This window comes from Oncorhynchus clarkii, chromosome 17 (genome assembly GCF_045791955.1).
Source record: "Oncorhynchus clarkii lewisi isolate Uvic-CL-2024 chromosome 17, UVic_Ocla_1.0, whole genome shotgun sequence".
NCBI classification, from domain to species: domain Eukaryota; kingdom Metazoa; phylum Chordata; class Actinopteri; order Salmoniformes; family Salmonidae; genus Oncorhynchus; species Oncorhynchus clarkii.
The window spans coordinates 7,605,070-7,618,754 of NC_092163.1; the positions used below are offsets into that span (position 1 = coordinate 7,605,070).

Consider the following 13,685-nt stretch of genomic DNA (forward strand, 5'->3'; position numbering starts at 1 on the left):
ATCCAACCCAACCAATACCCCATCCAACCCAATCCTGTATAGAGATGTTGTTTTTGATCCCACATGCTCTGTAGAATAGTAGATCTCACATGCTCTGTAGAATAGTAAACTATCACACACACACACACACACACACATTCTGATGCAACCCTGATGCAACCAACCAATGCCAGTGTGAGTGTCCTAGATATGAACTCTTGATGGATATTGTACATAAAGAGCTGCTGGGGAGAATACGTCTCGTTGTTTTCTCTCTCGCTTCTATCTATACACAGTCCTGGCCCCAAAACTGTGTCATATAGACAGAGAGAGAGAGAGAGAGAGAGAGAGAGAGAGAGAGAGAGAGAGAGAGAGAGAGAGAGAGAGAGAGAGAGAGAGAGAGAGAGAGAGAGAGAGAGAGAGAGAGAGAGACAGAGAGAGAGACAGACAGAGAGACAGAGAGAGAGTGAGGGAGAGCGACAGACAGAGAGAGAGACAGACAGAGAGACAGAGAGAGACAGAGAGAGAGAGGGAGAGAAAAGACGGAGAGAGAAAGAGAGAGATGGAGAGAGAAAGAGAGAAAGAGAGAGAGAGACAGACAGAGACAGAGAGAGGGCGAGAGAGGGAGAGAAAAGACGGAGCGAAAAAGAGAGAGAGAGAGAGAGAGAGACAGAGAGAGACAGAGAGAGAGACAGAGAGAGACGGAGAGAGAGAGGGAGAGAGAGAGAGAGAGAGAGAGAGAGGAGAGAAAGAGAGAGACGGAGAGAGAGAGGGAGAGAGAGAGAGAGAGAGAGAGAGAGAGGAGAGAAAGGGTCATCAATCATTATCCCACCTGATTGTCTCTGATGGCCTTGACCCAGTCAGTGAACAGCAGACTGAAAGTCCCCAGGTACCCCACATAGGCCTCTACTCTCTATAGAAATAACACCGTTCTCCCGCACTGCAAGTTAGACATCGATTGACCCAAGCTGAGGCCGTAGCCTAAAAGAAACTCCTGCACACAGACAGTGGTACCGAACCAACAGAGTTGATTTATGGACTCTAGAATGTTTTAATTATATAGCTCAGACATGAACCATTTCTATCATGTTAAATATTAGTCACTATCGGTAGGCACCGTCAGTAGTACCCACATACATAACAACTGTCCCTGTAGACCAGTGACTGCTAGTTCCCTTCCATTTGTAGCCTACATTTTGGATCTTACCATTCCATTGTTAGTGTCCGTCTCTTTCCTCTGTCAGGTCCGTGTGGTTGTCCCTGAGGTTCCCTAGCAACAGCGGATAATATTAGATTAAGGTATTACAAGTTGTGCAATAATTTGAGATGTAAGTCCTTTTTTTTTAAAAGCTTATGGGACTCAGCCCATATTTAACCGTTTAAACCTGGAGCCTGGCGCACGGTTCACGACGACTGGACCGCTCTCATCACAGTTTCCATATTCAATTGTTTCATTCAGGAAATATTGGAAGGTGAGAAAAGTGTAAAATAGGGGTTGAACGATAGTCCTTTAAATCTGCCTAGAATCTTCACTAACACTGTAGTTCTTTGTCATCTCTATATATCTACTCAGTGTGTACAGGCTCTCCAACACTGTTTACGTGTGATTCATAAATACTTTCCTAACCCTGAATGATCAAAAGATCACAGTGCTTTTTAATCTACCAATTGGTGCTGAAAATGAGACGAATATTCATATATTTAGATGTTTATATATTTATATATTTAGATGTTTATATATTTAGATGTTTATATATTTAGATGTTTATATAGTGCTTCGATCAAAATGTGTAAAAAAGGAATAGATTTCCTGAGTCTGAATCGGGCCCCAGTTGAGCGTCTGTCTCTCTCTCTAGCCAATCAATAACACACACACACACACACGCACACGCACACACACCCACACACACACACTAATCAGTATAGATCGAGGAGTGACACCAGGTGATTGTCTCTCTCTAGCCAATCAATGATTCTAATTCATCAATTAACGGTCCAGGCACGACACTCACACCCAGACACAGCTTCGTATCCAATGACGACAAGCCACACCAGAGTTCCGTAACCAAGAGAGAGGGAGAGTAAAGAGAGAGAGGGAGAGTAAAGAGAGAGAGGGAGAGAGTAAAGAGAGAACGGGAGAGTAAAGAGAGGGAGAGTAAAGAGAGAGAGGGACAGTAAAGAGAGGGAGAGTAAAGAGAGAGAGAGTAAAGAGAGAACGGGAGAGTAAAGAGAGAGAGTAAAGTGAGAGAGGGAGAGTAAAGAGAGGGAGAGTAAAAGAGAGGGAGAGTAAAGAGGGAGAGTAAAGAGAGAGAGGGAGAGTAAAGAGAGAGGGGGAGAGTAAAGAGAGGGAGAGTAAAAAGAGGGAGAGTAAAGAGAGAGAGGGAGAGTAAAGAGAGGGAGAGTAAAAGAGAGGGAGAGTAAAGAGGGAGAGTAAAGAGAGAGCGGGAGAGTAAAAGAGAGGGAGAGTAAAGAGAGAGAGAGGGAGAGTAAATAGAGAGAGGGAGAGAGTAAAGAGAGAGAGGGAGAGTAAAGAGAGAGAGGGAGAGAGAGTAAAGAGAGGGAGAGTAAAGAGAGAGAGGGAGAGTAAAGAGAGGGAGAGTAAAGAGAGAGAGGGAGAGTAAAGAGAGGGAGAGTAAAGAGAGAGAGGGAGAGAGTAAAGAGAGAGAGGGAGAGAGTAAAGAGAGAGAGGGAGAGTAAAGAGAGAGAGGGAGAGTAGAGAGAGAGAGGGAGAGTAAAGAGAGAGAGGGAGAGTAAAGAGAGAGGGATACATTTTACTCTCCCTCTATTTGAATGTATCAGAGGAAGATGGAAACAGTAAAATGTGTCTTATCTCAGCTCCCTCTCTCTCTCCACACATTTCCTCTCCTCTCATTCCCCTCTTTCTCTCTCAATCCACTCGTTTCCTCTCCTCTCCTCTCATCCCCCTCTCTCTCTTCACTCGTTTCCTCTCCTCTCATCCCACTCCCTCTCTCTCTCCATTTGTTTCCTTTCCATCTCTCCACTCGTTTCCTCTCCATCTCTCCACTTGTTTCCTCTCCTCCATCTCTCCACTCGTTTCCTCTCCTCTCTCTCCACTCTCCTACTGCATCATCTTCCTCTCCTTCCTCTCCTACTGTACCAGAGTTGTATGGCATTGAAGCTCGTCTGGAGGTTAGTTAACACAGTGTCCAAGGAGGGGCCAGAAGTATACAGAATGGTGTCGTCTGTGTAGAGGTGGATCAAATAATCACCAGCAGCAAGACCAACATCATTGATGTATACAGAAAAGAGAGTCGGCCCGAGAATTGAACCTTGTGGCACACCCATAGAGACTGTCAGAGGTCCAGACAACAGGCCCTCCGATTTGACACACTGAACTCTATCAGAGAAGTAGTTGGTAAACCAGGCGAGGCAATCATTAGAGAAACCAAGGCTGTCGAGTCTGCCAATAACAATATTGTGATTGACAGAGTCGGGAGCCTTGGCCAGGTCCATGAATACGGCTGCACAGTAATGTCTTGTATCGATGGCGTTTATGATATCGTTTAGGACCTTGAGCGTGGCTGAGGTGCATCCATGACCAGCTCGGAAACCAGATTGCACAGCGGAGAAGGTACGGTGGGATTGTTAACTTGGCGTTCGAAGACCTTAGAGAGGGTAGGCTGGATATAAGTCTGTAGCAGTTTGGGTCTAGAGTGTCTCCCCATTTTTTGAGGAGGGGGATGACCGCGGCAGCTTTCCAGTCTTTGGGGATCTCAGACAATACGAAAGAGATGTTGAACAGGCTAGTAATAGGGGTTGCAACAATTTCAGCTGATAATTTTAGGAAGAGAGGGTCCAGATTGTCTAGTCCTGCTGATTTGTAGGGGTCCAGATTGTCTAGTCCTGCTGATTTGTAGGGGTCCAGATTTTGCAGCTCCTTCAGAACATCAGCTATCTGGATTTGGGTGAAGGAGAAATGGGGGAGGCTTTGGGCTAGTTGTTGCAGGGGTTGCTGAGTTGTTGGCCGGTGGTAGGGGTAGCCAGGTGGAAAGCATGGCCAGCCATTGAAAATGCTTATTTGAATGATGGATTATCGTAGATGTATCCGTGGTGACAGTGTTTCCTATCCTCAGTGCAGTGGTCTTATTTAGCGGTATTCCCCCATCACTAGAACAGAGAAGGTATCCCCCCCATCACTAGAACAGAGAAGGTATTCCCCCATCACTAGAACAGAGAAGGTATTCCCCCATCACTAGAACAGAGAAGGTATTCCCCCATCACTAGAACAGAGAAGGTATTCCCAGGGTGAACACAGCCAGGTGGTGTGGGGGTGTGTGTTGGGGGGGGGGGGGGGGGTTATGTGTATGTGGGTGTGGGGGTGTGTGTGTGTGATAATGGGTATGATACTCTCCATCTCTCCTCTCCCCTGGGAACTAGTCTGGCTGACTAATGATTTACAGCCTACAGTACTACAACTCACTCACAAGCAACACAAAAAACACAAGGACAAGCGCACACCCACACAGACAAGCGTGTGCTCATGCTGCCTTCAAGACAACTGGGAACTCTGAGGGGGGGAGACTAGCTCTGACTGGGAACTCTGAGGGGGGGGGGGGGGGGGGGGGGGACTAGCTCTGATGGTTTTGAACGGTCATCTGACTCGGAAATTCAGGTTTCTTCTTAGAGCTCCGACTTTCCAACCGAGAGATCACTGACCATCTGACCTCACTGATGTCACGATTTGACCTCACCATCTGACTTCAATGTTTTTACATCACGATTTCACCTAATTTTGTTTCGAGTTTCCAGTCTTGAATGCACCCTCACACACCACACACACACACCCCCTCACACCTCACCCTCACACCTCACCCCCTAACACCTCACCCTCACACCTCACCCTCACACACACACCCCCTCACACCTCACCCTCACACCTCACCCCCTCACACCTCACCCTCACACACACACCCCCTCACACACCCCCACACACCTCACCCTCACACACAGAGACAAACACGTCTCGTTGGATTCGTTCTTTATTAACTCAATTCATGTCTGAAATAACATTCCACACGTCATAATTATACTGAACAGAAATAAACACAGCAGTTCTACTGAGGTACATTGAAGGAAATCAGTCAATTTAAATACATTAATTAGGCCCTAATCTATATCACATGACTGGGCACAGCCACTGAAATACTCCTCAGTTTCATCAGCTGTTCGTTCGGGTGGCTGGTCTCAGACGATCCCGCAGGTGAAGAAGCCGGACGTGGAGGTCCTTGGCTGGCATGGTAACACGTGGTCCTGCTGTTGTGAGGCTGGTTGGACGTACTGCCAAAATTCTCTAAAAACGACATCGGAGGCGGCTCATGGTAGAGAAATGTTTGCTAAATACGTTACAATGTTGCGTTTCTATTTTTTTTGTTCAGTGTAGATTGACTCAGAAATGGGATTCAGAAAACAAAACAAACTCAGAGGTAAGAAGCAAGAGAGCTGTTGGTTCTAATTACAAATCAATTCATTCAGGTTCGACCTTTTTCTCCACTTTCCATTTACACGAAAATAACAAGATGATAGTTGTGTGTCCGTTTAAAATGACATACGGGTGTTTCTCTACTTCCTGTAGGGGTGTGTCCAACATGAAGCCATATAAACCTTCTGTTGAAAACAACAACTTTCGAGCAAAGATCAAAACAGGAAGTAGTGAAACAACAAGAGAACATCTGACTGAAGGTTACAGAGATCAACACAGGAAGTAGAGAAACAATAACAGAACATCTGACTGAAGGTTACAGAGATCAACACAGGAAGTAGTGAAACAACAAGAGAACATCTGACTGAAGGTTACAGAGATCAACACAGGAAGTAGAGAAACAATAACAGAACATCTGACTGAAGGTTACAGAGATCAACACAGGAAGTAGAGAAACAATAACAGAACATCTGACTGAAGGTTACAGAGATCAACACAGGAAGTAGAGAAACAATAACAGAACATCTGACTGAACGTAATGATATGCTGTTGTAAAGGTGTAACTTCCTGTGGAGAAACATCTGTAATGATATGCTGTTGTAAAGGTGTAACTTCCTGTGTAGAAACATCTATAATGATATGCTGCTGTAAAGGTGTAACTTCCTGTGTAGAAACATCTATAATGATATGCTGTTGTAAAGGTGTAACTTCCTGTAATGATATGCTGTTGTAAAGGTGTAACTTCCTGTGTAGAAACATCTATAATGATATTCTGTTGTAAAGGTGTAACTTCCTGTGGAGAAACATCTATAATGATATGCTGTTGTAAAGGTGTAACTTCCTGTAATGATATGCTGTTGTAAAGGTGTAACTTCCTATGTAGAAACATCTATAATGATAGGCTGTTGTAAAGGTGTGACTTCCTGTGGAGAAACATCTATAATGATATGCTGTTGTAAAGGTGTGACTTCCTGTGGACAGTCTAGACAGACTCCGTTTATTTAACTTTAGATTATTATCATCAGAGTCCGTCGCACAGCTGTCAATCAGACCATGACGTCACAGGTCAGATAGGTGAGGTCGTAGGTCACCTCGTTGGGGGGGGGGGTCCTAGGACGACATCACAGGTCGGGAAAACAATGACAGATCTAGGATCAGCTAACCCCCAATCCTAACCTTAACCATTATGTGAAGAGGTCAAGGCAATGACATCACATTTCAAACAATGAGGTCACGGGTCATATAACATCACAGGACACCCTCAACCCCGGGGGTGGGGTCAAGTCAGACGGTGGTCTGTCGGCTGAAGAGGTCGAGGGTCAAGTCAGACCGTGGTCTGTCGGCTGAAGGGGTCGAGGGTCAAGTCGCACCGTGGTCTGTCGGCTGAAGAGGTCGAGGGTCAAGTCAGACTGTGGTCTGTCGGCTGAAGAGGTCGAGGGTCAAGTCAGACTGTGGTCTGTCGGCTGAAGGGGTCGAGGGTCAAGTCGCACCGTGGTCTGTCGGCTGAAGAGGTCGAGGGTCAAGTCGCACCGTGGTCTGTCGGCTGAAGAGGTCGAGGGTCAAGTCGCACCGTGGTCTGTCGGCTGAAGAGGTCGAGGGTCAAGTCGGACCGTGGTCTGTCGGCTGAAGAGGTCAAGGGTCAAGTCGGACCGTGGTCTGTCGACTGAAGAGGTTGAGGGTCAAATCAGACCGTGGTCTGTCGGCTGAAGAGGTCGAGGGTCACAGCAGAGAGGAAGGCTGGGATGCTCTTCTGGTGGTGCAGGTGGAGGTCCACCATCTCTCTCAGGGTCCGACTGAAGTCTGTCTCCATCAGCTGCATACTGCCTCCACTGCCCACAGCACCTCCACTGGACTGGAGGAGAGAGAAATAAGAGACAGGGAGAAGGGGTCAGTTAGGAGAGAGAAATAAGAGACAGGGAGAAGGGGTCAGTTAGGAGAGAGAGAGAAGAGACAGGGAGAAGGGGTCAGTTAGGAGAGAGAAATAAGAGACAGGGAGAAGGGGTCAGTTAGGAGAGAGAGAGAAGAGACAGGGAGAAGGGGTCAGTTAAAAGCACACTACATATAGAAACTCAGCAACAAAAAGAAAACGTCCCTTTTTCAGGACCCTGTCTTTCAAAGATCATCCTAATAACTTCACAGATCTTCGTTGCAAAAGGGTTTAAACACTGTTTCCCATGCTTGTTCAATGAACCATAAACAATGAATGAACATGCACCTGTGGAACGGTCGTTAAGACACCAACAGCTTACAGACGGTAGGCAATTAAGGTTACAGTTATGAAAACTTAGGACACTAAAGAGGCCTTTCTACTGACTCTGGAAATACCAAAAGAAAGATGCCCAGGGTCCCATCTCATCTGTGCAAACGTGCCTTAGACATGTTGCAAGGAGGCATGAGGACTGCAGATGTGGCCAGGGTAATAAATTGCAATGTCCGTACTGTGAGACGCCTAAGACAGCGCTACAGGGAGACAGGATGGACAGCTGATCATCCTCGCAGTGGCAGACCACGTGTAACAACACCTGCACAGGATCGGTACATCCGAACATCACACCTGCAGGACAGGTACAGGATGGCCACAACAACTGCCCGAGTTACACCAGGAACGCACAATCCCTCCATCAGTGCTCAGACTGTCCGCAATAGGCTGAGAGAGGCTGGACTGAGGGCTTGTAGGCCTGTTGTAAGGCAGGTCCTCACCAGACATCACGTCAACAACGTCGCGGAATACATTTGGAGGTGGAGGGTCCATCATCGTCTGGGGCGGTGTGTCACAGTATCATCATATGACAGAGGGCTTGTTGTCAATGCAGGCAATATCAACGCTGTGCGTTACAGGGAAGACATCCTCCTCCCTCATGTGGTACCCTTCCTGCAGACTCATCCTGACATGACCCTCCAGCACGACAATGCCACCAGCCATACTGCTTGTTCTGTGCGTGATTTCTGGCTAGACAGGAATGTCAGTGTTCTGCCATGGCCAGCGAAGAACCTGGATCTCAATCCCATTGAGCAAGTCTGGGACCTGTTGGATCGGAGGGTGAGGGTCATTCCCCCCAGAAATGTCCGGGAACCTGCAGGTGCCTTGGTGGAAGAGTGGGGTAACATCTCATAGCAAGAACTGGCACATCTGGTGCAGTCCATGAGGAGGAGATGCACTGCAGTACTTAATGCAGCTGGTGGCCACACCAGATACTGACTGTTACTTTTGATTTTGACCCCCCCTTTGTTCAGGGACACATTATTCCATTTCTGTTAGTCACATGTCTGTGGAACTTGTTCATTTTATATCTCAGTTGTTGAATCTTGTTATGTTCATACAAATATTTACAAATGTTAAGTTTGCTGAAAATAAACCTAGTTGACAGTAAGAGGACAGCAGTATGTGGAAACATACAGCAATATGTGGAAATATACAGCAGTACGTGGAAATATACAGCAGTATGTGGAAATATACAGCAGTACGTGAAAATATACAGCAGTACGTGGAAATATACAGCAGTACGTGGAAATATACAGCAGTACGTGGAAAACTCTACAAATTAGTGGATTCAGCTATTTCAGCCTCACCCGTTGCTGACAGCACACAGTCAACTGTAAGTGCTGTTATTGTGAAGTGGGAAGATCTAGGAGCAACAACGGCTCAGCCGTGAAGTGGTAGACCATACAAGCTCACAGAACGAGACTGCTGAGTGCTGAAGCATGTAAAAATCATCTGTCCTCAGTTGTAACACTCACTACCGAGTTCTAAACTGTCCTCTGTTGCATCACTACCGAGTTCTAAACTGTCCTCTGTTGCATCACTACCGAGTTCTAAACTGTCTCTGTTGCATCACTACCGAGTTCCAAACTGTCCTCTGTTGCATCACTACCGAGTTCCAAACTGTCCTCTGTTGCATCACTACCGAGTTCTAAACTGTCCTCTGTTGCATCACTACCGAGTTCTAAACTGTCTCTGTTGCATCACTACCGAGTTCTAAACTGTCCTCTGTTGCATCACTACCGAGTTCTAAACTGTCCTCTGTTGCATCACTACCGAGTTCCAAACTGCCTCTGTTGCATCACTACCGAGTTCCAAACTGCCTCTGTTGCATCACTACCGAGTTCTAAACTGTCCTCTGTTGCATCACTACCGAGTTCTAAACTGCCTCTAGAAGCAATATCAGCACCAGAGCTTCATGATATGGGGCTGTTTTTCACGGTTCAGGCTCCTTAGTTCCAGTGTAAGGAAACCTTAAAGCTACAACATACAATGACATTCTAGATGATTATGTTCCTTCCAACTTTGTTGCAGTTTAGGGAAGGCCCTTTCCTGTTTCAGCATGACAATGCCCCCGTGCGTGCACAAAGCAAAGTCCATACAGAAATGGTTTGTCGAGATCACTGTGGAATAACTTGACTGGACGACACAGAGCCCTGACCTCAACCCCATCAAACACCTTTGTGATGAATTGGAACACTGACTGTGAGCCAGGCCTAATTGCCCAACATCAGTCCCGACCTCACTAATGCTCGTGGCTGAATGGAAGCAAGTCCCTGCAGCAATGTTCCAACATCTAGTGGAAAGCCTTCCCAGAAGAGGTGGAGGCTGTTATAGCAGCAAAGTTCCAACATCTATTGGAAAGCCTTCCCAGAAGAGGTGGAGGCTGTTATAGCAGCAATGTTCCAACATCTAGTGGAAAGCCTTCCCAGAAGAGGTGGAGGCTGTTATAGCAGCAATGTTCCAACATCTAGTGGAAAGCCTTCCCAGAAGAGTGGAGGCTGTTATAGCAGCAATGTTCCAACATCTAGTGGAAAGCCTTCCCAGAAGAGTGGAGGCTGTTATAGCAGCAAAGTTCCAACATCTAGTGGAAAGCCTTCCCAGAAGAGTGGAGGCTGTTATAGCAGCAATGTTCCAACATCTAGTGGAAAGCCTTCCCAGAAGAGGTGGAGGCTGTTATAGCAGCAATGCTCCAACATCTAGTGGAAAGCCTTCCCAGAAGAGGTGGAGGCTGTTATAGCAGCAAAGTTCCAACATCTATTGGAAAGCCTTCCCAGAAGAGGTGGAGGCTGTTATAGCAGCAATGTTCCAACATCTAGTGGAAAGCCTTCCCAGAAGAGGTGGAGGCTGTTATAGCAGCAATGTTCCAACATCTAGTGGAAAGCCTTCCCAGAAGAGTGGAGGCTGTTATAGCAGCAATGTTCCAACATCTAGTGGAAAGCCTTCCCAGAAGAGTGGAGGCTGTTATAGCAGCAAAGTTCCAACATCTAGTGGAAAGCCTTCCCAGAAGAGTGGAGGCTGTTATAGCAGCAATGTTCCAACATCTAGTGGAAAGCCTTCCCAGAAGAGGTGGAGGCTGTTATAGCAGCAATGCTCCAACATCTAGTGGAAAGCCTTCCCAGAAGAGGTGGAGGCTGTTATAGCAGCAAAGGGGGGAAGAACTCCATATTAATGTCCATGGTTTTGGAATGAGATACTCGACGAGCAGGTGTCCACATACTTTTGGTTATGTAGTGTGTATATATATGTATGTGTTATTGTGCTTCCTGTCAGAAAGCAGGGCCTGGTTTTGGAATGATGTCTACTTTTGGTCAAGTAGATCTGAAACAGAAGCCTCACCTCTCCATGAGTGGAGTAGAAAGACTCCACACACACACACACACACACACACACACACACACACACACACACACACACACACACACACACACACACACACACACACACACACACACACACACACACACACACACACACACACACACACACTTTGCGTCAAGAGGGAGAGAACATTAACTTTAGAAGTGAGAAAAGAAAATGGATTTAGAAGTTGTTTGTTGTTTATGGGGGACCTGTTTGTGTGAGCGGTGGGATGAGGCGGTGAAACGGGAAGAAATTCAGGGAGGATTAATTAAATACAACACCGCCCAGAGTGAAATGAGGAGAGGGAAGTAATTAAAGAAACACCGGGAGGAGAGATAGAGAGAGAGAAGAGAAGAGAGAGGGAGAGAAGAGAAGGGAGAGAGAGAGGGAAAGAAGAGAAGGGAGAGAAGAGAAGAGAGAAGGGAGAGAGAGAGGGAAAGAAGAGAAGGGAGAGAGAGAGGGAGAGAAGAGAAGGGAGAGAGAGAGGGAGAGAAGAGAAGGGAGAGAGAGAGGGAGAGAAGAGAAGGGAGAGAGAGAGGGAGAAAAGAGAAGGGAGAGCTAGAGGGAGAGATAGAGGGAGATAACGTCTCTTCTGCCCAGTCAACTTTTTCATTCACAACCATCCCTCTTTGTCCATCTCTCTCCCCCATTCTGTTTCTCTCCTCCTGTGTCAGCCCATCTGGAAAGTCCTGCCATACCCCTAGGTCTCTCTCTCTGTGTCTCTCTCCCTGTACACACCACCACACACACACACACCTGGAGGGCGCCATGGGAACCAGGGCCGGTGTTCTAGAGCCCCGAGGACTTCACAGAACACGACGACCAAGTTCTACTCAACTGTGAAAGCGTCTCTACTGTAGTCTTTCCCCCAGTCCGATGCTGAAGAATCCATAAACATCACACACACATTGATATATGAAAACCTTTACCCTCTGAAGTCAGTGGTCATGTGTTGCTCAGTCGGTAGAGTATGGCACTGGAAACGCCAAGGATTGTGGGTTGGATTCCCGCTTGGGCCCCCCATCTGACAGGTGTATGCACCCATGACTCAGTCACTTTGGATAATGGGGTCTACTAAACAGCACCCCCCTGACTCAGTCACTTTGGATAATGGGGTAAACGGCATACCCCTGACTCAGTCACTTTGGATAATGGGGTAAACGGCACACCCCTGACTCAGTCACTTTGGATACTGGGGTAAACGGCACACCCCTGACTCAGTCACTTTGGATAATGGGTTAAACGGCACACCCCTGACTCAGTCACTTTGGATAATGGGGTAAACGGCACACCCCTGACTCAGTCACTTTGGATAATGGGGTAAACGGCACACCCCTGACTCAGTCACTTTGGATACTGGGGTAAACGGCACACCCTGACTAAGTCACTTTGGATAATGGGGTAAACGGCACACCCCTGACTCAGTCACTTTGGATAATGGGTTAAACGGCACACCCCTGACTCAGTCACTTTGGATAATGGGGTAAACGGCACACCCCTGACTAAGTCACTTTGGATACTGGGGTAAACGGCACACCCCTGACTAAGTCACTTTGGATAATGGGTTAAACGGCACACCCCTTACTCAGTCACTTTGGATAATGGGGTAAACGAAGGAGAGAGATGGCTGGAGAGAAGAGAGCACCAGGCCCAGAGGGTAATGATGAACATGCACCACACTTTCATTGATGATCTCCTTCCTCTCTTCAATGAGGAAAAACACAGGAAAGGAATCATATTTCATTTAAAGGTCAGAAGGGGGTTTTTCTTCAAAAGGGGATTTATTCAAATAGTGTGTGTGCTCTCAATGTGTGTGTGTGGATTTATTCAAATAGTGTTTGTGTGTTCTCAATGTGTGTGTGTGTGTGGATTTATTCAAATAGTGTGTGTGTGTGTGTGTTCTCAATGTCTGTGTGTGTGTGTATTTATTCAAATAGTGACCTTATCAAGGCCTGTTAGCATATTCATGACTCCCCAAAATGTGTTATGAACAAGTCCTGACCTTTATCAAATCAACAAGTTGTTGTTATTAAACAACACAATAACTCCTTCCTCCTCTCCCTCTCCTTCCTCCTCTCCCTCACCTTCCTCCTCTTCCTCACCTTCCTCCTCTCCTTCTCCTTCCTCCTCTCCCTCTCCTTCACCTTCCTCCTCTCCCTCACCTTCCTCCTCTCCCTCACCTTCCTCCTCTCCCTCCTCCTCTCCCTCTCCTTCCTCCTCTCCCTCTCCCTCTCCCTCACCTTCCTCCTCTCCATCTCCCTCACCTTCCTCCTCTCCCTCTCCCTCACCTTCCTCCTCTCCCTCTCCCTCACCTTCCTCCTCTCCCTCTTCCTCACCTTCCTCCTCTCCCTCCCCCTCCATCCCTCCCCCTCTCCTTCCTTCCTTCCCTCCCCCTCTCCTTCCTTACCTCTCCCTCACCTTCCTCCTCATCCTCTCCCTCTCCTTCCTCCTCCCCCACTCTTTCCTCCTCTCCCTCACCTTCCTCCTCTCCCTCCCCCTCCCCCACTCTTTCCTCATCTGTATTTCTAGTTAAAGGAAATCGATGGTTGGTGGATTAGAATGCGGGACGTCACACGGCAGTCACCTCAGCCAACCAGAGACGAGGCTGCTGCGGAATGCCAATCCACCAATCACGTCATCACA

The 13,685-nt window shown here is 47.2% G+C and overlaps 1 protein-coding gene across 1 annotated transcript in view; it reads right to left on the reverse strand.

The window, feature by feature from the left end:
• Window positions 1-4,966: 4,966 nt before the first annotated feature.
• Window positions 4,967-13,685, reverse strand: part of LOC139370167 (mitotic spindle assembly checkpoint protein MAD1-like) — a 118,042-nt gene continuing 109,323 nt past the window's right edge. The window contains exon 18 of the mRNA XM_071109493.1: window positions 4,967-7,271. Within this exon, the coding sequence (XP_070965594.1) occupies window positions 7,104-7,271 (168 nt within the window). The 3' untranslated portion in view covers window positions 4,967-7,103. The remainder of the gene's footprint in view (window positions 7,272-13,685) is intronic.